Below are 21,841 nucleotides of genomic sequence, written 5' to 3' on the forward strand. Positions count from 1 at the left end.
TCTTTACATGTATATAGTAAAAACTTTAAAAAATCACCTTCTCGAATTGACAAAGGCTAGAGGTGAGACATTTTGCAGTAAACATTGTGTAGTGAAACTTTAGCAAGATTATTCAAATTAAAGCCCTTGGGTCAAAACAAAACAAAAATTGTTTCTACATTACTATTTTAGTGTTGTATTTATGCGGTGGCATAGCATTTTTTACAAATGCAATCTTGTTTTGTTACAATTCAAGTATATTATTGCTTGTGTTCATATTTCAGGTCATTGAGTGTTTTGTTATGGGAGATTGTATGTGGAGGTAGAAGACCTTACATAAATCTTCGTGATGAAGATGTTTTACAGAAGGTTATACGTGATGGAACAGCCAAGTTACCATGTCCCAGTGCTGATGTACCACTTCATGACAGATGGTATGAAACCTATATTTTACATGTGTACTATGATACCTATATTTTACATGTGTACTATGATACCTATATTTTACATGTGTACTATGATACCTATATTTTACATGTGTACTATGATACCTATATTTTACATGTGTACTATGATACCTATATTTTACAGATGTATTGAGCTAAATCACATACGGCTGTGGGTTTTCTTTACTGTAAATTTTATTTGAAGGGCTTTTGTCTCACCTGTTAATATCTTTTGAAAGAGCTTTTGTCCCACCTTTAAATTTAATTAGAGAATATTTGTCCAACCTTCAAACTTCATTGGAGGGTTTTTTTCCACTCTGTAATTTTTAGATGGATGGCTTTTGAAATTTTGAGTATCCTATTGTTTACTTTGCAAATTATTGTAGCTAGTGTAAGAAGTCAGGTATTTCACTCTTGATATAGACATAAAACTTAACAGAAGAGAGTTTCATATATAAGCTTTAAACCAAAACTATAACGTTTAAATGATAAGTAGTAATAGTAGAAATGTGCATTTATTGTTGATAAAAAAAAGCAACTGATTGATCGACAACCACTGAACAGAGAAAACATTAAATCAAGTTATTTTCTGGGTGGTTGTTCAGCTTTTGTAATCGGCAACAAGTATGATTAATATAAAACAAGATGGAAAGAGAGGGTTTAAGAGATAATTATAATGTATGCCTTCAAAGATTGCTAAATTGTATGCTTTATTATTTAAATTGTTATCTGTATTTATCCAGGTTTGAGATAATGGAAATGTGTTGGCAGGAAATTGATGATAGACCCACAACAGATGACATTTTAGCATTCCTGCAGCAAATTGAGGAGGAATTGACATCAGAGTCACATGACCAAACAGCTGTTACATCTAGTGAACCTTTAACCCAGACTGGTCCTCAGTCACCAACATCATTTGATTCCAAGTTTGTCATGTCTAAAAATGTTAACCAGTCTAATCAGCATGTGGCAGAAGTTTTAGTTCACAGAGTTGATGATAGTGGACAAAGACTTGGTTTTGATGACGATTTTTCAAAATCTGTTAAAATCCAGAAAAACAAAAATGGTGGATTTGAAGACGATTTTATCCATGTTGAAGAAAATGCCAATGACACTTCTTACCTCTCACAAAATGATTCCATATTAGCATACGGGGGTAATAATTCTGAAATAGACAAAGACATTTTTTCACCTGATCAAAATTTGAACCTACAACACCCACCAGTTCCTGTTGGTATGAGTACACCAAGTAAATATTTAACAAATGGAAAGACGAATCTATCGGAGGGCTATAATACTGCAATGAGCAACACTACAGCGCTCAATTCTAAATATGTTACTGCCCAAGATGGCAATTTGCATGTATCTGCTTTTAATCCAGACTTAGTTAGATCTAACAGTCAAAGCATTTCACCTTTCAATCCAGACTTTATCAGATCTGATAATAGAAGTAAACAATCTTCCAAACAAATCTTTGCGGAGAAATCGGATCATCAATCTAGTGATGATGGATATAGAACAGGAATGAGCAACTCAGCTCCTGATATAGTGTTAAATAATCATAGTGATACCGGTTTGTCGAAACAAAAAGACGATATATCTAATGATAATGATTTAAATGAAGATTTGGATGAGGTACAACCATATACTCGTCTAAGTCCAAAATTTTCAGATTTAGAGACTGAGAAAGCTAAAGAAATTTATATGTCGAAAGGTGCTGGTCTGCCAACCTCTATAGTTCACAAGTCAAGATCTCTCGGAACCATTCCAGAAGATGGAATTCCTTCAGATAATACCTCTCAAAGTGGCGTAGTGTTTGATGATCCAGAATCTGACATTGGCATGAACTTTGAGTGGGATGATTATGAAGGTGAACAATTGGTTGGTCATGTTCGTCATATGTCAGATGAGTCTGTTAGTAGTACACGATCCCCTCGTCATGTTGAGGTGGAAGAATGGCCATTTGACCAGGACTCGAGCAGTGAAAGTCATTCTAAGCCAGGAAGTATAGCCAGTGAAAGTGATGCTGAGGTAACACGATTGTCCATGGAATCCAACACCAGCATAGATACACGTGCTCGAATAGCTAGCATACTTACTAACCGCTTAAATTCTCTTATTAAACAAACTAATTCACCTCATTCTGGTCAGGGCATGTTTTACTCATTTTCTAATTATGATAATGATCTTGATTCCCCAGAGCATGCATTTACTGATACAGATCATCCTTTAGGTAAAGCATCTGTTTATCCAGATGAAGAAGCTGTTCTGAGCATGCCCAGTGGAAATCAGTCAAGGGAGGCAATTGAACTGTCAGATGAAAGTCTTTCACAGGGGCAGGTAATTATTCACTTTTTCTCTAGATCTTTTCATATTGTATTTGAATGACAACATGTATATTATTTTGTTTCAATGTCTTTCACTTCTGCAATGCTTTATAAGATTTCTTATTAATCATGTTTTTATTAACACAAATTTGCATTTATTAATTTGCATGTATACAAACAAAGAAGTTACATATTGTTTGTATTACACACAATTTTTGTGTAGAAGATAATGTAAAAAAAAAAAATTGAGCACAGTTTTAGATGTCCTTCAGTTTGATTTCATTAGTATAGTTTTTAAGTTATTATGATTTGCTTTTGTTCAGTTAATTTTTGTATGCTGTAATGTAATATGAACTGTGTTTTATTTTTTATTTTCATGTATTATGTAAGTATTAAGTGAAGATTTGAATGCTGTTATGCTAAACATATTTTGCAAGCCGAATCTTGTCTCTGTTGTAGAGTTTTACAATACAAGCCTTAATAAATTTAAGATTGGCAAAAAATCATTGACAAGAAAAAAATATGAGTCCTATTAACTATTATCTTTCTTTTGGCATTCAGAAATTTATGTACAATTAAAAGGTATATAACTTTCTCAATTTCAATCATTGATTGTCATCTCTAGCAATCATAATGTATTTTTGATTGAAAGATAAAATATTTCTTTCATCCTTATAAAGTTTGAGTATTTAATGTATAAAGTTAAGTTTTAATACTTATTTAAGTATTTTAAAACTCTACTTGTAACATTAGAATATTATAAATCAGTGTTAGAAAGCACTCTTTACTTGGCCTATAAATCATGTTTCTTTAGAAAGTTGGGTCTCAGCAAGTTAATACATGTACCTAACTTTATTAAAATTTGAATCAATTTAAAAAATCTTTTGAACCAAAAGCATGAATATTTTAAAAATATATGCTATATGTTTATATATAGATCTTATATAATAAATTATAATTTAGCATGTGAACAGTGCTTTGATATCCTTTTCATCTGTTATATGTTAACATTCATTTACTAGTTAATTGTTTTATATGCATCGTACATATCGGTACACTATTATTATATCATACTCGTTAAATAATTATATATTTTCTATATACCAGACTTCAGACTTACTTGGTTTTGATTGTCTTATCGTAACAAGACTTTCTTAGTAACATACTAGTAACTAACACTTGAATGTACTCTAGTTCTACATGTTATATTCCTATAAACAGTGGTTGTATATAACGATAAACCTTTAGTATTTCATTAGGCCATAGAATGTGATTTTTATAAGACCATAGTACCAATCTTTGAAACTAAAACTTAATTCAAGTTATTGCTCCAGAAAGCTCTGTCAGTTAACTATACTATTTTACTATAATGTTTAACACAGGATTTTGAATGGGATATATGTAAGTTTGCTCATTCTTCTCATGGGAAAAAGGATTTGCTTCTAAATTAGATTTATAGCTTAATTTGATTGGAAGGATCTTAGAATATCATTTTATGTTTAAAAATGCCTAATTTGATTGGAAGGATCTTGGAATATCATTTTATGTTTAAAAATGCTTAATTTGATTGGAAGGATCTTGGAATATCATTTTATGTTTAAAAATGCCTTTGGGTGTTTAGGCTTAAGAAAGTATTTGGTTATTTGCTTAGTTTATTTTGATCCATTAGCTTGTTGATCTTGTTCTGCATTGTTCACTATTCAGCCAGTATATATTTTTTCCCAAAAAATGATGAATGGTTTTATTAGTATCTGGATTTAAAAGGGACAAACCCATTTAAGATAGTTATCATGGGAAGGGTTAATTGTTGTTTAAAACTTAGTGCTTTTCAATAAATTGTCTACCTAGATCAGCCAAGGTTTCAAACAAGGCAACTGACATTTGATTAATGTGAATCTCATACAAAATGATAACTGTATGTTAACAGCAAAAAAGCAGTGTATTGATTTCAAGAAAGTATTGAAATGCCTAGTGATTCTTCAGTTAAATAGACTTGAATAAAATATGTATATGATCTTATCCATCATATAGTTGAATATCATTGCAAGTTAATATTCCCTGTTCAGGTCAAAAGTCAAAGTCTCTAAAGTTCAAGCTATAAAAAAGTCAAATAATTTGGCATATTTCAGTGCTTTGAATTTTGCTACTTATCTTTTTCTTTTGATTTGTTCACAGCTTTGACTACTATTTTGTCTTAATGTTTGTTTTTATTGACCACTTTAACTTAGATAATCAGCTTTATGTTTATCAGCTTTAATATCCAATGTTTTGTGTAATGATATTTTAATGTTATTTAATTTAATGATGAAAGATTACTGGGAACCTTTTCTGGGCTATTTAATCAATTACCATTTTCCTGCTGAATTTGTGTAAAGGATTTTTACCCAGCTTTAAATGTGGAAAAGTTAAAGAGTTTAATGGGATGTCTGTATTAAAGTAATAAAGTTCAGTAGCCACTAGTATAAAGCCTGGTTAGACTTCACGGATGATCATACTGGCCTGGTTGTATACTGATGGTATAGGAAAGTCACTGTAGTGTTCAATATAATCCTATACAATGATATATAAATTCTGGTACAAAGATACAATACTCGGTATTATAGGGGCATATTTTATCCTTTCATTTAGTTGTTACCTGGGAGCTTTGTGTTTTGTTTGTTTTCAATATTTATAAGAAGAATTACTAGAAATCAGAATTGTGATATACTGATTGTAACTGAGTTGATTATCACTAAAATTGGAAAACACTGAAATTTAAGTATTCATTTGTTTAATTAAGGATGTGTTAATTGAATATATCAGTACAATTAGCTATTTTAATCCATGATAATATATAATAGTATAATAATACAGTTTAGTTTAAGTTATAAAAACTTTAATTTTTATATTGTTTATATGCATACATATTGAATTGGCTATTTTAAAACTATTATTTATGCTAATGATAAAATTATATAGACAGTTTAACATGTAGTTCGAGATAATCCATGTATTTTATTTACATGAAGTGTAAATATTACATTTAAAATCCTTTATATATTTTCTAATGTCAAGTATATTTTATATGATAAAATTTAATTACAATAAGTTTATTTAAAGTTTGATTATCTGACATTGTAAAATTTTCACTTATAATATTGCATTGATTTTTACAAACATTTACCATACAGATATTTACACCATGAATTATTTACATATATTTCAGGAAGGGCAGTTGATAAAGGATGATTTAGATAAAATAGCAACATCAGTTCTCGGAAAAGAAGAATTACCAGAAGTGTTTGTTAGTGAACCCAGTGATCAAATGTTACCTTCTACAATAACAGATGTTGTGGCATAAATCTTCCAAATATGTGTGTTTATATGATTCCAGTTTTAAGAAGCCATATTTGACATTATTCATTTCCCTAATTACAGTAATCTCCATCAAGATCTTGTTTAATTATTAGTTGTAATTTTTGCTCACCATAGTCGTAAAGGAGAGATGGAAATCTGAGAGGGAGTACAGTTAATGATTGAATGTATGAATTTTTATGAATGATTGAATTTATGGTACATGCACTTCATTAAATAACTGTTATGCTTACAAGTGTATGTGGGCATAAGAAATTAGTAAATCGATATTACAGGAATGATATTAAGCGTGACTATATATCCATGATGTCACAAGTATAAAAGCTGCAGTATTTTGCTGTTGAATGTCTACTTGTTCCAGCATGTACATCTACACATTTTCCTACAAAAATAGGAGCATAAATCTACATTTTATTGTTAGGTACAATAAGGGCCTCGATTTTCATCTTGCCTCAAAATAACAGAAACATTTCCAGGAGTGACAATTCATTTAACTTAATTGCCTTAAGATGGAGATAAATAGGGCTAATGTACAAATTTCGGTCTTAAATTGCTTTTGCTTGAAAAAAAAATAATTGTGGAACAAACATAATATTATTTTTGATACTTCCATATCTAGATAGGGATTAGGTTATACAGTATATTAACTTTATTAGAGTATCCATTATGACACTAATATATCATCTTACTAACTGTTATTTTGTCAGCATCTATTGTGAAGATAGTTATTTAATATATTTTGAGGAAGAGAAATGGTTGAAAACAATTTTAGAATTAAAACATATATACAATGTAATGTTATTACACATGCAGGGTTTGATATATATGTTAATTTACCTGTAACCACAATACAACAGGTACAGAGGTGGTTGTGTAACTGGATTATTGTATTGGTGCCTACTACATCCAGTCAGCTGTTTGGTGCATGAAACAATGTGTATTACAGGGACTTGTCATTAAATATGCCATTTACATATAGGAAAACATCTGTCAATTCATGATGAATTCAATTCCTTATTCTAAGCATTATAACTTAAATATTATTTCATAGATCATCTCAACACAAATATTTACTAATGCAAATTTATGAAAGTTTGTAGCAACAGCAGGTTCTAGTATTTCGGATATTTTTTATTGCTAGAAAATGTGTGTTTGGACAAACACTTCATTCAGACTTTAAGTATTTCTTGTTGCTGAAACATATTGGCAAAGAGTTCATTCTTGTTGGAATTGAAAAAAATCATTGTACATGTACTTATTTAAATTGCTGTTAGAAAAGAAAATAAACTTTTAAGTTTTAACAAACAAAAATGTATTGTAGTTTTTGTAGGGTTATATATTACATAGGATATGGCATAGTCTCTGTAGTACCTTTGATTTAACAAATAATTATTCAATGAGAATTACTATTGTGATAAAGAACATGTTATTTTACATTTGCATTTTATAAATATTTTGTAATCTATAATCCATATTTTTTGCTGTAATTTAATAGTTCTGTTCCTCTCTTACTTTGATCAAACTTTTTTTACATATTGATAAATAGTGAAAGATTTGTAGAGGTAAAAGGTTATTAGTTTAGGGAAAGATATTATTTGATTGGAAAAATGAAAAAGAAAACACCTATTTTTTTCTTCACAGTAGGCCTAGTGTGTAGATTTAAGGTATTTAGATTAAAATAAGATTTAAGAATCAGGATGAATAATTTATTCACTTGATAGATTTAGACAAATCATAAATTTAACTTTCATCCTTGTTTAGCATTTCGAATATCTTAATATTTACCTGTACTTCATCAGAGACTCATATAAGGACTTAACATGTGCAAACTACACTGTTATTTTGATAGCTTGTAAAATAAAGCTTCATATTTAGTGTAAATTTTTTAATGAATTGTAATTGGAAAAATTGAAATAACTATTTGATAAGGAAGCAAAATATTTACTTAAAGAGAAAAGCTTTGGAGTTAATAAATGCAAGCACATATGAAATGTTTTATATGTAATAAGCTAAGCTTCTTAAACCTTTTTTTGTTGTTGATGATTTCAGTGTTAAACATAAGCTGCAATATTGTTATCTACAGACTATGTGAGCACATATTGCCTTATTGTCTGCTTTCATGATCGTTGAATGTCTGTTGTGTGGCCAACATGTCTGTCCTTTATATCTCTTAACCCATATCACACTAATATTATATTCACTCTTATTAATAAATTACAAATTTTAAGGTTTTGAGGTGGGAACAACACCAGGTCATATTTATTTGAACTACCAGTTTTGGATAAGATTCATCAGATTATGGTTTTTAACTTTTATTTATAAATTGTATCCAGAATATCAAGTATGTAAGAACATGAATTATATTGGACAGATTTATTAATTAGTAAATCTCTACATATCAAAAAGTTCCTTAAAAGAATATTAACAGTTCATAATAAGTAAAAGGACTCTTGGTGGGCAATATAGAGCCTTTATGCTCTTATCAGTTTTGTATTGTTAAAAAGTGTATGTAAGTAATTTTTGCTTCCTGTATATGTTGCGCAATAAATGATCAATTTATTTTTGTTAGTAAAAGTTGAAAAAAAAATGTTCAGTTGTAGTTTGGATGTAAATATATAATGAATAAAATATAAGTTTAGATATTTATATAATTATAATATATAAATGGTATATTTAACATAATTCTAGTCACAAGTTTACTTACAGGTTAAAGGTTGTTAAATGTCAGGCAAGAAGATATTATTTCAAAATTCTTTTTTGTGATTTTGTTGATATTTCGGTTGGTGTATGTTAAGTACCTAATTTTAAAGGAGAAAGTTCGGGTGAACACTATTTAAATATGCTAAAAAGATTTGTCTTCAAGAAATACAGATTAATTTTCGAAGGAGTATGTGTGGACTATAGGTCTCTTTGTGAAATATGGGAATTGTTCATATTTGACAGACTATATTTATCCTCAAAACTTTGTCCTCAAAACTACACTTTTGGTCAGTTAAGGTAAATTTCGATTTTTTCAGAGGTCATTTTCAGCATCTCTAAAAAAGTTTTTCTTTCATATCTTTTTGAAAGTGGTTTCCATAATTATTTATGTCAATAGAAATTTATGTCCAGTTTAAGGTTTTATAATATTATACTAGTGATGTCATTTAAGAAAAGGGGAAAATATGAAATATTGCTGTCCTTGCCTGAACAATTTTGTTTTTGGAATTATTACTTTTAATTATTTTGTATGGCATAAATTGTATAGGATCTATGTTATACTGCCCTAATTTTCAAAGGCAAAAAGGTAAAAATTTAGTTTTTAAAAAAAAGTATATTTTGTATATATTGTACTCATTTGTTTAATTTGTAAAGGAAAAAAAACAGATTTTTTTGTTAGGAGTAGGATTTTTTATAGATGCACATTCCTTTGAGAAGTATAGGAGATACTCATTTGATTCTGTAAAACTGTATCATTATCAGGAGAAATACAAGGCAATAGTTTTATAGGAAAATATTAATATAAACTTAATATCATATCAATGTTTCATTGTTTTGATGTTTGTTTCCCTTTCAATTGAATAGCTTTGTTTTTCTAATGAATATTTAGGTCAAATTTTTATTATCAGACATGTAAAATAAGTAAAATTACTTATATTTATTTATTTTTCCAAAACTAAATCATAGTTAATCAATGCTCATTTTGTGAAATTACCAGCAATGTCATTAATGATGGTTATACATTGTTTACTGTTATTTCATTAAACAATATGATTTTATGTTACCCAGGCCTATTTGTGTGTTTCTATGTTTTGTTAGTTTATTTTTCTGATATTTTTCACCTATGATGTTCATATACATTTTATACATTTGATAAGCTAACAGGTTTAGTTTAATAGAATATAGGGCTTTAGAATTAGATAAATGTTTTAATATTGAAATCCAAACAAAAAACTTATCCCCAAATCAGAGATTAAGTTATCATATCATTTTTAGCTTGACTGTTTCGAAGAAATAGTTGAGCTATTATGATTGCTGGTCGTCCTTGCTGTCATCTTGCATAAACTTAAGTGTTTTTCAAACATTTTGAAAGTTTTAAACATGAAACTCTGTATGACAAGGTTCTGAAATCCATATTTTTGAAGTTATGTCCGTTTAAAGTTATATTATTTTTAAAAATAGGTTATTGATAGTGGTTGCCCTACACAGATGAGTGTTAACACAGCATACAGTGCTCTTGTTTTTTACGAAGCTTTAATCAGGTAACATGCAGAGACAGGCAGGTTGCTAGGTTACATCATTTTGCTACTTGTAGCCATGATAAACATTTTACCCATGATGCTCTTATTTACTTATTGATGAAAATATGACAATTGATTTATCTCTTAAATCTAAATAGAAGGAAAAATTTTGGAGTTTCTTTGTTTTTTAGTTAAATAGTCAAAAAGTGATGTTATTTCTTTAAGTGTTTACTAAAAGTATTGAGATCTTTCAGATTGATGTGCAATAAAGTGACTGACCAGATGTAGAAATTGTAATTTAGAAAGGAACAAACTGTAACAGGTTTTGATTTCAATCAGAAAAAGCACAGATACTTTATCATATCTTAAGGTTTTTTTTATTGTTGTAATGTTCTTATTATGTATAAGCAGATAATGGATTATGTTTTTGATAGCTTGAAGTATGTTTTCTTTATTATTATATAAGTGTAGGAAGTATCCATGTGTTGAAACTGAGGTATACAAAAGGTATAGTGTGACACCAACACATCCCAATTAATATACTGTTACAGTCATACTGAATACATTGTCATGCACCTGTCCTTTGAATATGGAATTGTCCATTGAGATATTTCAATGTAAAATTTTGAAATTGAGTAGCTATTAGCATAAAACCAGGGAAATGAAAATCTGACTTGGGGTTATACTTGGGTTTTGGCAAGTTATTGTTAATGCCTAGTTAAATTGACTACCGGTACTTGTTTTCACCAGATGGTTACTAGTCTTGTATGTTATCTCTGTTAACTGTTATATTATCAGTTGTTGTTTTACTTGAACATGATTGCTAGGCTAATGTCTATTTACTAGGTTCAGTTCTAGTGGCTAGGCTGAGTTCTAGTTACTTGGTTGAGTTCTAGTAGCAGCTAGCTAGGCTTAGTTATAGTGACAAGTCTTTTTAGTTGCTAGGCTGAGTTCTAGTAGCAAGGCTGTGCTCTAGTTGCTAGGCTGAGCTCTAGTTGCTAGGATGAGTTCTAGTTGCTAGGCTGAGCTCTAGTTGCTAGGATGAGTTCTAGTAGCTAGGCTGAGCTCTAGTTGCTAGGCTGAGCTCTAGTTGCTAGGATGAGTTCTAGTTGCTAGGCTGAGCTCTAGTTGCTAGGATGAGCTCTAGTAGCTAGTTCAGGATGATATATCTTCATAATATCTTCATAATATCTTCAAATATTTAGTAAATGTAACATGTAAATTGATCCAGTTAAAAACTGACACAAAAAAGCTTAAGTATGTCTCTGAGTATGGTATTATAAGAAAAAACAATTAAAAGCTAGCATTACTGTTTTGGTTTAATCTATTTTGATGTCTAGCATAACTCCATTTTCCTTTAGTTGGTTTTATCTAGTACAGCATGGCCTACAAAAAAAAATTATGTAGATTATTTTTTTTTGTTTTTTTTGTAAAATTTAAAATGTCTACAAATGGTTAAATAAAGTAGTCATATCAAATAATTGCTAGCTCTCTTTTGTCTCAGTTATCGTTTCAACACTCTTCATGTTGTATATTGTTCATATTTGGGAAAATGTTGCCAAAGTTATATCATCATTATATCAATGAGTATTATATTATAAATTTACAGAAAAAAAAAGAAACTTGTAAAATGTTGTTGTTATTTATTTAGAAGTGTTATAAAGGTGTACGGTACTAATAACTTGAAGCTTAAATGAAGTTTTTGATTGTTATAAGGCAGTCACATTTTCATTGAAATTAAAAATTCCCTTTCTCATACCTCTTGTCAATTGTTGTAATAGTCAACATTTGTGTATTGTACGTTCCTGGTATTCAATACCCTGAAAGAGTGCATATAATATCGCTTTATCAGTCCATCCCTAAACAAAACAGATCTAACTAGTTTGTTGATTTTGGTTTGTCATTTCATCATCATTTAAAGGTGAAAAAAGAACAAATCACTGCACTGGCTTAATTTTATGCCACGTAGGCATCTGGTTGTCATGTGTCATCCTCTGGCCAACCGCAACAAAATCAGAACAATAACTACTTGAGATAGGCTATGGTAAATGGAGGTTCTTTTTATATCACCTAAGCACAAAGTGCACAGTTATATCACCTTAGCACAAAGTGCACAGAGGCGAGCTTTTGTGATAGCAGTGTATCAGTCGTTCACAATTTCTTAACAAGAGGGCCATGATGGCCCTGAGGTCGCTCACCTGAATATAGGCCCCCGTGGCAGGGCCAGTTTAAACCCCAGGGCTTTTATTTGAACAAACTTGGAAGACACCCATTAGAAGATATTTCAAGATGTTAAGTTTTTACTACACACATATAATGAAAAACAATGACCCCCCCCCTCCCCCACTTTGGGCCAATTTTAACTTAAGGACTTTTATTTGAACAAACTTGTAGACACCCATAAGAAGCTGTTTCATGCTAAAAAACATCTTAGCTCTAGCTCAATGGGTTTTTTAAAAGAAGATTTTTAAGAAGCTGTTTCATGCTAAAAAACATCTTAGCTCTAGCTCAATGGGTTTTTTAAAAGAAGATTTTTTAAGTTTTTACTATACACATATAGTTGAAAACAATGACACCCCTGGGGCGGAGCCAGTTTTGACCCTAGGGCTTTTATTTAAGTAAACTTTGTAGACACTTACTAGAAGATGCTTCATGCTTAATATCTAAACTCTAGCTATTTGGGTTTTTTCAAAAAAGATTTTTAAGTTTTTGCTATACACATATAAGGAAAATCAATGACTCCAGGGGCGGGGCTAATTTTAACCCCAGGGCTTTTATTTGAACACACTTTGTAGACACTCGCTAGAAGATGTTTCATGCTTAATATCTAAACTCTAGCTATTTGGGTTTTTTCAAAGAAGATTTTTAAGTTTTTGCTATTCACATATAAGGAAAATCAATGACCCCCGGGCGGGGCCAATTTTGACCCCAGGGCTTTTATTTGAACAAACTTGGTAGACATCCATTAGAACATGTTTCATGCTAAATATCTTAGCTCTAGCTCTTTGAGTTCTTTAATAGAAGACTTTTAAGTTTTTACTATATGCATATAGGGAAAATCAATGACCCCCTGGGGCGGGGCCAATTATGACCCCAGGGATTTTATTTGAAAAAACTTGGAAGACACTCATTAGAAGATGTTTCATGCTAAATATCTTAGCTCTAGCTCTTTGGGTTCTTTAATAAAAGTTGTTTTTTTAAGTTTTTACTATATGCATATAGGGAAAATCAATGACCCCTTGGGGCGGGACCAATTATGACCCCAGGGATTTTATTTGAAAAAACTTGGAAGACACTCATTAGAAGATGTTTCATGCTAAATATCTTAGCTCTAGCTCTTTGGGTTCTTTAATAAAAGTTGTTTTTTTAAGTTTTTACTATATGCATATAGGGAAAATCAATGACCCCTTGGGGCGGGACCAATTATGACCCCAGGGATTTTATTTGAACAAACTTGGAAGACACTCATTAGAAGATGTTTCATGCTAAATATCTTAGCTCTAGCTCTTTGGGTTCTTTAATAAAAGTTTTTTTTTTAAAGTTTTTACTTTATGCATATAGGGAAAATCAATGACCCATTGGGGCGGGGCCAATTTTGACCCCAGGGCTTTTATATGAACAAACTTGGTAGACACTCACTAGAAGATGTTTCATGCCAAATATCTAAGCTCTAGCTCTTTGGGTTTTTTAAAAAGAAGATATTTAAAGTTTTTTTCTTTTGGTTGCCATGGCAACCAGAGTTCTGCATGGAATTAAATTCTTTGAACAATTTTTAAAGGTGACCACCAAAGGAACATTCCTGTGAGGTTTGGATGAAATTGGCTTAGTGGTTTATGAGGAGATGACATTTAAAGTAAAAGTTTACGGACGGACGGCCCGACGGACGGACGCCGGACGAAAAGCGATCACAAAAGCTCACCCTGTCACTTTGTGACAGGTGAGCTAAAAAACATCTAAACCACTTGATGGATTTGGTCAAACTTCACAGAAATGATCTTGAGGTTGTCTTCTGTAAAAGTTGTATAAATGGTTCCAGTCCGATACATAGGTCACAGGAGCTAAAAAAAAGACATTCAAGATGAAATCATCTCAGAAACTTCAATGACCAATGCTTAAATATTTGGCAAGAAGCATCACCTTGTGGTCCTCTACAAAAGTTTTAAAATCATGCTCCTGGAGACAAAAATAGCTCTGCAGTAGGGGTAACTTAGTTTACATGGGCTTATATAGGAAAATTAATTGAGGTCTTATGAAGCTACAATGCCCTGAGCTTAGATATTTTGCATGAAGCATTGCCAAGTGGACCTTAACAGAAGCCATAAACCTCCGAAAACCAGAATCCTCTGAAAACCTGATGATAAAAGTCCCATATTTCCTTTAATGTACATTGACTTTCTAAAAACTGTGTGAAACTACTAATACAAAACATGCATGAAAAATCCTCTTAAAACGAAACATAGAAATGTTTACACCTCAAATCATTTTGCAGGGCAGTAGCCATAACAAAGCGCTGATGTTGTACTTGGACGACAGTAAAACAGGTCTTCATGCCAAGTTGTGTGCCATCACAACCAACAACATACATGTACCTATGCCCGACACTGCCCAGATCCCACATCCTTGCAACAGTGCTCCGGAACAGTCCTAGGACACCTGCCAACGCCCACCTATCCCCCCTCTTTTCATCTCTTAGACATCAAGACACTGTCTTATTCGTAAGTGAACCATACCCAATGCTTTCTTTGAAATAAATGTTAGCATGGTGATGCACAAGCAGTTTGAAAATAACGGATGTGTACATGAAGGTATATGCCAATGGCGCACATTTTAAATGGGTTTCACTTTTCCGATGGATATCAAGCCAGTACAGGTTTAATAAGAAAAATATAACATACTAAGTACGATTGCATAATATCTTCTTTGAAGATATAAATATTTGCAGGGATGGCACATTGAAGAAGTAAAGGAAAAACCATGATATCAGTAAATTTTTATTTTTTCTGGAAAAAAAAAGAACCATCATACATGCATAACATGGCAATGTAACTTTATAGGCGTTGCAAGAATGGGCAGCAACACATGAAACATAACATACATATTAACATATTTGAACAACATGAAAAAAAAAATTGAAAACCAAGTAAATGAATTACATAAACCTTAACATTAATGCTATTAGATTATGGGGATTATTTTACTAAATTAAGATAATACATGAAAGAGGTGATGTGAGAATGTATGCAAAAATAATGATATTGTACTGGAAATATCAAAGCCATATCCAATAAGGGAAAAAAATGAATGCATGTCAACAGTTTGTTTTTGTTTTTTTTTGCCAAGGAAACAATGAAACAACAAGACATGGATTGTTGTGGTTTTATGATGAATATATAAGGGAAAATCTTCAACAAATAAATGTAAATAATGAATTTCTTAAATAACCTATGTTTGTAGATAACAGTATTGATATAAATGTGTTTGGAAATTTTGATGCAAAGAATATATACATATAGACCAATTAAAATTTTATATATTAAAACTTGAAAACGGTAACATGAAAAAAATAGAAACATGGAAATAAATAAAGAAAATGAAATGCCCTTCACATTGACAACAATTAATCGTGCAATATGTGAGGCACCCTACAGGCATGCATTACAAAAAGCAAACAAATTATAAGCTGGAAAACAATATTTACATCAGGTAGAAACACAACACAAAAATATAAAAAAATTGTCACTGAAAAAGCACATATGTACATTGACATGTATGTTTAACAATTGAATAGCAATGAACTCCCTTTAACTAAAAAATAAAATGCTTGTATTTAAAACAGACACATGCTTTTTAATGTTGGTGTTTTTGTATGAAAATAAACATGTATACCATGTTCAAAGCGAGTAGTTTTAAAGTTCTTAAAGACTGGTTCCTGACGGGAATTTTGCCGACATAGATAGTAGTTTAATAAAAAATAAACAAGTTTTTTCCCTGAAGGTAATCTTAGATTTTGCAAGTGTGGATTATTTATTTTGTCCAATTATTTCAGAATAAACGTCTTTTTTACTCTTACACTTTCCCTGCTAGAACTGCCCTTCAATGCATTAGCTGTTTAAACTATTATGCATTTGAATGCATATACAAAATGACAAAGAATTTGAAAATGTATTCACCACGCCATAAAAAATAAAGCATTGATATCAATAAAAATCCACGACATTTATGCCAAAACTTACTAAATATACATTCTGATCAACAGCTGTAACGTTTGTTAAAATAAGTGCCTTATTATAAAGAAGTTTGTTTGATACTAAATTTACAAGGGAAATTCTATGAAATGCTAGCATACAAAAAACATAAGATATTTTTAGTATCCTGTATTGAGAGCAAAGTGAATATGATTTTGTTTGTTGTTGAAAATTTCAATGAAATAGCATGAGTTTTGACCTTATTTTGAGTGGGTCTATATAATTTGTGCATGGCATGGAAATTTTTCTGAGCAGTTAAAATAAGAAGTTTGTTATATACTGTCTATGACCTCATTCTAACCATAAATAGCAAATAATGCTAAATTTATCAAGTCCTTGAAAAATAGATTGTATGAAAGGAATGTCTATGGCATTTTATAAATTGCATGCAGAAAATTTATGCACGGGCAAAATACATATAAATTATTTCCATTTCTTCATAGACCTGAGCAGGTGGATATAATTTGGTCTCATCAAAGTCTAACAAATGTAAACCATTCAAAGTTGACACTATTTAAAGCCACATAAGCCATGCCTCTCTGAAATACTTTTTTGCCTATGTCAATAGCACACTTTTCAAGTGTTTGACCTTGCACCTTATGGGTTGTCACTGCAAACGATGGAACAAGGGGCAGCTGTGTCCTATTATATACTTTTTGACTCTTAGTTGGCATGAATGGTACAGTAATTGGTCTAATTAGGATGGATTTGGGGTTATCAAACAATATATTAACTCCAAAAGGAAGTTCTCCTTTATGCTGTTGATTTTTCCCATTTTTCCACTGAAAAGAGGTTACATAACCCTGGGCCCCATTGACTAATCCACAGTTTGTTTGAATGTTTCGCAGAAGCATAACTTGACATCCTATACAAAGTGCCAATGACTTGTGTATACCTGCACAGTCTTGATCGTCTTGTGGTATATTTTGTCACTGGGATCATCAATAGCACCAAAGATATACATTATGGACCCTTCCTTTGTCAAGTTTTGTACCAATTCTCTATTATGTGCATTGCAAAGGTCTTTAATAGGGAAAATATGTTGAATGTGTATGTGTGGCTTGGTATTCATTTTTGTCTTTAGTGTATTAATATCACTGGCAGTATGTTGTCCCGTTCTAACCCTATTTAAAAGTGATGCATAAGTATTGTCTGTATTTTGCCTGTAGTTGTTTGACAGCACAATCGCTTTGAAATAGTCCCGCCATAAATGTTTCACAGGCAAATCGTGATGGAACGAAAATATTGCAGAACCAAATACTGGTTTCAATTGATACAAATCACCAAATGCAACAATAGAGATGTTTCCAAAAACAGTTTCTTCATTACTGGTATCAAATATTTCAGAAAGTCTTTTATGAATGTGGATGAATGTCTGAATACTTACCATACTTATTTCATCAATAATTAAAGTTTTGACATTCTGGAAAAGTATTCTTAATTGTTTCAATGTTTTGTCAGACAACTTTTTATATAGTGTATGTTTGTGATGAGTAACATCCAGATGTAATAATGAATGAAGTGTCCATCCACCAATGTTAAAGGCAGCACAACCGGTATATGCTCCCACCAGCACGTTAAGGAAAGAGGAAGTATTTTGCCTTAGCAATTTTTCTCTTACAAGCTTAAGCAAATATGATTTGCCTGTCCCTGCTCCACCAGATATGAACAAATGTAATGGGTATTTTCCTTCGACAGATGCGGAAACTGTGTCTAGTACTGCATGTTGTTCACTATCCAAGCTTTGGATACAACCCATGAACATCTTTTTCGGCACTTTTATATATTTTCCTGTATGTTGTAGCAAATGTAACAAGACACACATCATCCATTTTATCTGGTCGTCTCTTATATATATCATGAATGGATTGCTGGAATATATCAGTTGAGCCATTTGGAAGCCCTTTCAACATTTGTTTTGGCTTAAGAATTTTATGTCTGTTATTTGGATGTGAGGACGCAACATAGATTGTTTCTCTAGATGAGTAAACCATATGCATATTCAACATTCTGTATGTAGCTTCCTGTGCTCCTATTAGCCTGTGTATTAACAAGATATTGCCTATCTTCGATACACGTTTACGTGTTGATGAATGCTCAGGCATTGCAGCAATAGAAGCTGTCAACATGTTTTTTAAAGAAACTGGTTCATTCTTACATATATGTGTGTGTGCATACATAAACAGCAGCAGCAGTTTTACAGCCAACAATTTGTATGTACATGTTTGCTTGCCATGCAAGTAATATGTCTAAGTTGTATGGATTTATCCATGTACTTTCTGCATTCCTCTCCAATTTATAGAAACGTCCAGTTGTAGTAGATATGTTAGAGATTTGTACACCAGTTTCTAAAGAAACACTTCTTGGGAAATCAAAACGACATACTGATTGCTTGTAGTTTTTTGCACATGTATGTGTATGATTATGTGTTTGTAATGTCTTTACAATGTCATAGAATGGACTATGCTTATCTGGCAAGTTTGCTTGGGTGTATTTGTCTATGAAACCAGATGAATTTTTCCTCCCTGCGATTGTTTCCATGTCTGGAGCATCTTTCGACCAAAAAAATGCATGGACATGTGGACTACCCCTGTTTTGAAATTCTATTCGTGCAAAGTAGTCTTGGATATTTCCTAATGGTTTTGGCTTTCCTAATGTATGTAAGAAGCGTTCCCATCTGTGTGAAAAGTATAGAGCAGCAAATACAGGGTTTTTATTGACTAGGCTTGTTTTTTCAGCACTTGTAAGAGTTTTCACAGTTTTTCAAACTTGGGTCTATGAATTGAAACATTTCAAGCCAATTGTTATCATTACTACTCAATGACACAAAGAAAGTTGGTGGGCCAAGCAGTTGCATTTTTGCAAGTAAATCATGAAGTTGGTTCCGCCAGTAAGAAGCTTTGCCTTTTATTTTTTTCATGAAATTGAAATCTTCAGCCACTTGCGGCTAGTTTTCTGTTGAAATGTCTTGAGCAGTTATTGCATTGGGCAAGTTTGACTGAATTCTCAGTGCAGTGGAAATGGCCGTTTGTAGGGTATTTTGTTCATACATGTTAAGGAGCCAAAAAAGATAAGGGACAGACCTTGGCCACCTTTTATCCTTATTAAGCAAACGTGTTGCAATGTACTGTTGCCATGTGGGTTTATTTTCCAAAGAATGGTATGTACTATTTCCATATGGGAAAAGGTGGGGGAAAGCTAATGGTTCCACATCCTTATCAACAAAAATATTTATTGGGTCTCCAGTCATAGTTGGCAATTTGAAAGATGCAAGAGTTGTACTTTGTTTCATTGGCACAATGTAGTCCACAGGAATGAGACTTACTTCTTGTAAGTTATGGGCTTCACAGTTGCTTGTAAGGCATTCATCAAGTTTTGTGGCGCCTCAAGATTGGCCACTAGGTTAACATCTTTGTATTTAACACTATTATCTTTCAACCAAGCCAATGCTTATTTGACATTTTCTATATTCACAGCTGTTGGAATATTTGTGCCCTTAGCATTAAATAATAATAGTTCTTCATGGCCTTTTGGTAAATTGTTGCACACGTCTTGAACTTGAAATGGGTAATTAATCATTTGCCCTTTTTTGTGCAAATTGGCCACCAACTGGCAATTTTACCAATGTTATATAAGGGTGAACTTTACAAATAAGCTGAACCGACCTAAAATTTCATCTGGTATTTTACCACTGGACATGTATTGTGTATGAGTGGGTGATAGGAAATCTTTCTTCTTAAAGTTTTGACATAAGGTACAAAGTGTGATTTTGAGTTTGACTTTGCTTATACAATTAATGAGTTTTTCACAAGCAGTACAATATATGTTTGGAAGTGTAGATGCACAGGTGAATAAGTGTTCCCGAATACTTTTATCTTTTGTGTAACTGCAATGTATTTTGTCACTATTGTATTCACAAGTAATAACTTCAGGCTGGTTATTTTTGCATTTATTATCTATTTTCATTTTCTTACATGTTTGTTTTGTTCCTTTGAGGCCATTGCGTTTTTTTAATTTACTAGCTACTTGTTTTGCTGTGGATGATTGTGGGAGGACATGACATATTTGTGTTCTATTAACCAAAGCAACAAAATGATTTGTTTGGAAGCACCCTTGATTATTAGTGAAGCCAGACCACATTATAGGCAATATATGTCCCACATTGTACCCAGGAAACCATGGCTTAATAGTTTTGTTAAAAAGATGCCTTATCTGTGTATTCCCATTTGGGTAAACTGATAATATTTGCATTGAAAGGGCAGTTGCAAGTGACTGTATTTGAAGCATACCAGACCATACTGAAATCTTTGCAGTTTCTGTAATTTCCAACTGAAGGAAATGAAGAAGATCTGACCTAGAGTATGTGCCTGGCCGTAAGGTATGAGGAGAAAAGTGTATGTATGTGGAAACATGGTTTTCAACAATATCAACATTTCTGTTGCACTCTACATCTGTATGCAAATCCAATAATGTTAATAATGTTCTCACCCTAAGTTCATTCGCCAAAGTTTCAGACCCACACAATAATAAACTAATTGCATTATATAAGCAATTTCCGTTGCCAGTTGTTTGGATAGGTACAAAATTATGCGATGCATCAACAGGATAAATACGTTGAGCAATTCTGTCAAGTTTATCACTTGTAAAGGAAAGCACAAATTGCCTGGGTACTGGATATCGACTAATTTGCGTGCTTTCCTTTTGTATTGCGGACGCCAAGTGTTGGAAATTCACATCTATTGCAGCAGCAATGTTCAATAGGAAAAGATGGAAGGAGGCAATTCTGGAGACATCCATCATCTGAAATGTGATTAAAAGGGTTTTTTTTTTCACAAAAAAAAAATAAAATTAATGTAAAGATGTATGCAAACCCTAAGGACATTTATCACATGATACTAATATGATTGAAGCACAATGAAAACAGGTGCAATCAAGTTTTAGACAAATACAATGTTTGATATTTATGCATTGATTTTTGAAATGAAACTAGACCTAAAGTAAGTACAAAGGAAACACAATTTCCACACATTTCCTTTAACAGGCTAAGTAGCCATGTGAACACCGAAATTTTTAAACAACACACAAAATACATTGTTGTATGTTATTGGCAAACTAAACATACGTAATGCAAAATTCTTTATCTTGACAATGAGGAACAGCATTGCAAATAAATTTGAATAGGAATTCATAACATAGTTATTTATGTCCCCCGCCTAGGGTAAGTTCTATATGAAGCATAAAATTGTGCTATATCGAAAGACAGAGTTTTG

At 31.8% G+C, this 21,841-nt stretch overlaps 1 protein-coding gene across 6 annotated transcripts in view; it reads left to right on the forward strand.

The window, feature by feature from the left end:
* The window catches only part of LOC132720198 (serine/threonine-protein kinase LMTK1-like), a 28,885-nt gene extending 16,928 nt beyond the window's left edge, over positions 1 to 11,957 (forward strand). For 2 of the 6 annotated variants that reach the window (XM_060704255.1, XM_060704254.1), the window contains exons 10-12: positions 264 to 413; positions 1,169 to 2,765; positions 5,958 to 11,957. In XM_060704255.1, coding sequence (XP_060560238.1) covers positions 264 to 413; positions 1,169 to 2,765; positions 5,958 to 6,092 — 1,882 coding nt within the window. In that variant the 3' untranslated portion in view covers positions 6,093 to 11,957. Of the gene's footprint in view, positions 1 to 263; positions 414 to 1,168; positions 2,766 to 3,142; positions 3,293 to 4,134; positions 4,154 to 5,957 lie in introns of those variants that run through there. The other 4 variants (XM_060704256.1, XM_060704258.1, XM_060704257.1 and 1 more) reach the window with 4 other exon arrangements.
* Positions 11,958 to 21,841: the final 9,884 nt, after the last annotated feature.

Source organism: Ruditapes philippinarum, unplaced genomic scaffold (assembly GCF_026571515.1).
Source record: "Ruditapes philippinarum isolate M1 unplaced genomic scaffold, ASM2657151v2 ctg812_1_1_1_1, whole genome shotgun sequence".
Classification (NCBI taxonomy): domain Eukaryota; kingdom Metazoa; phylum Mollusca; class Bivalvia; order Venerida; family Veneridae; genus Ruditapes; species Ruditapes philippinarum.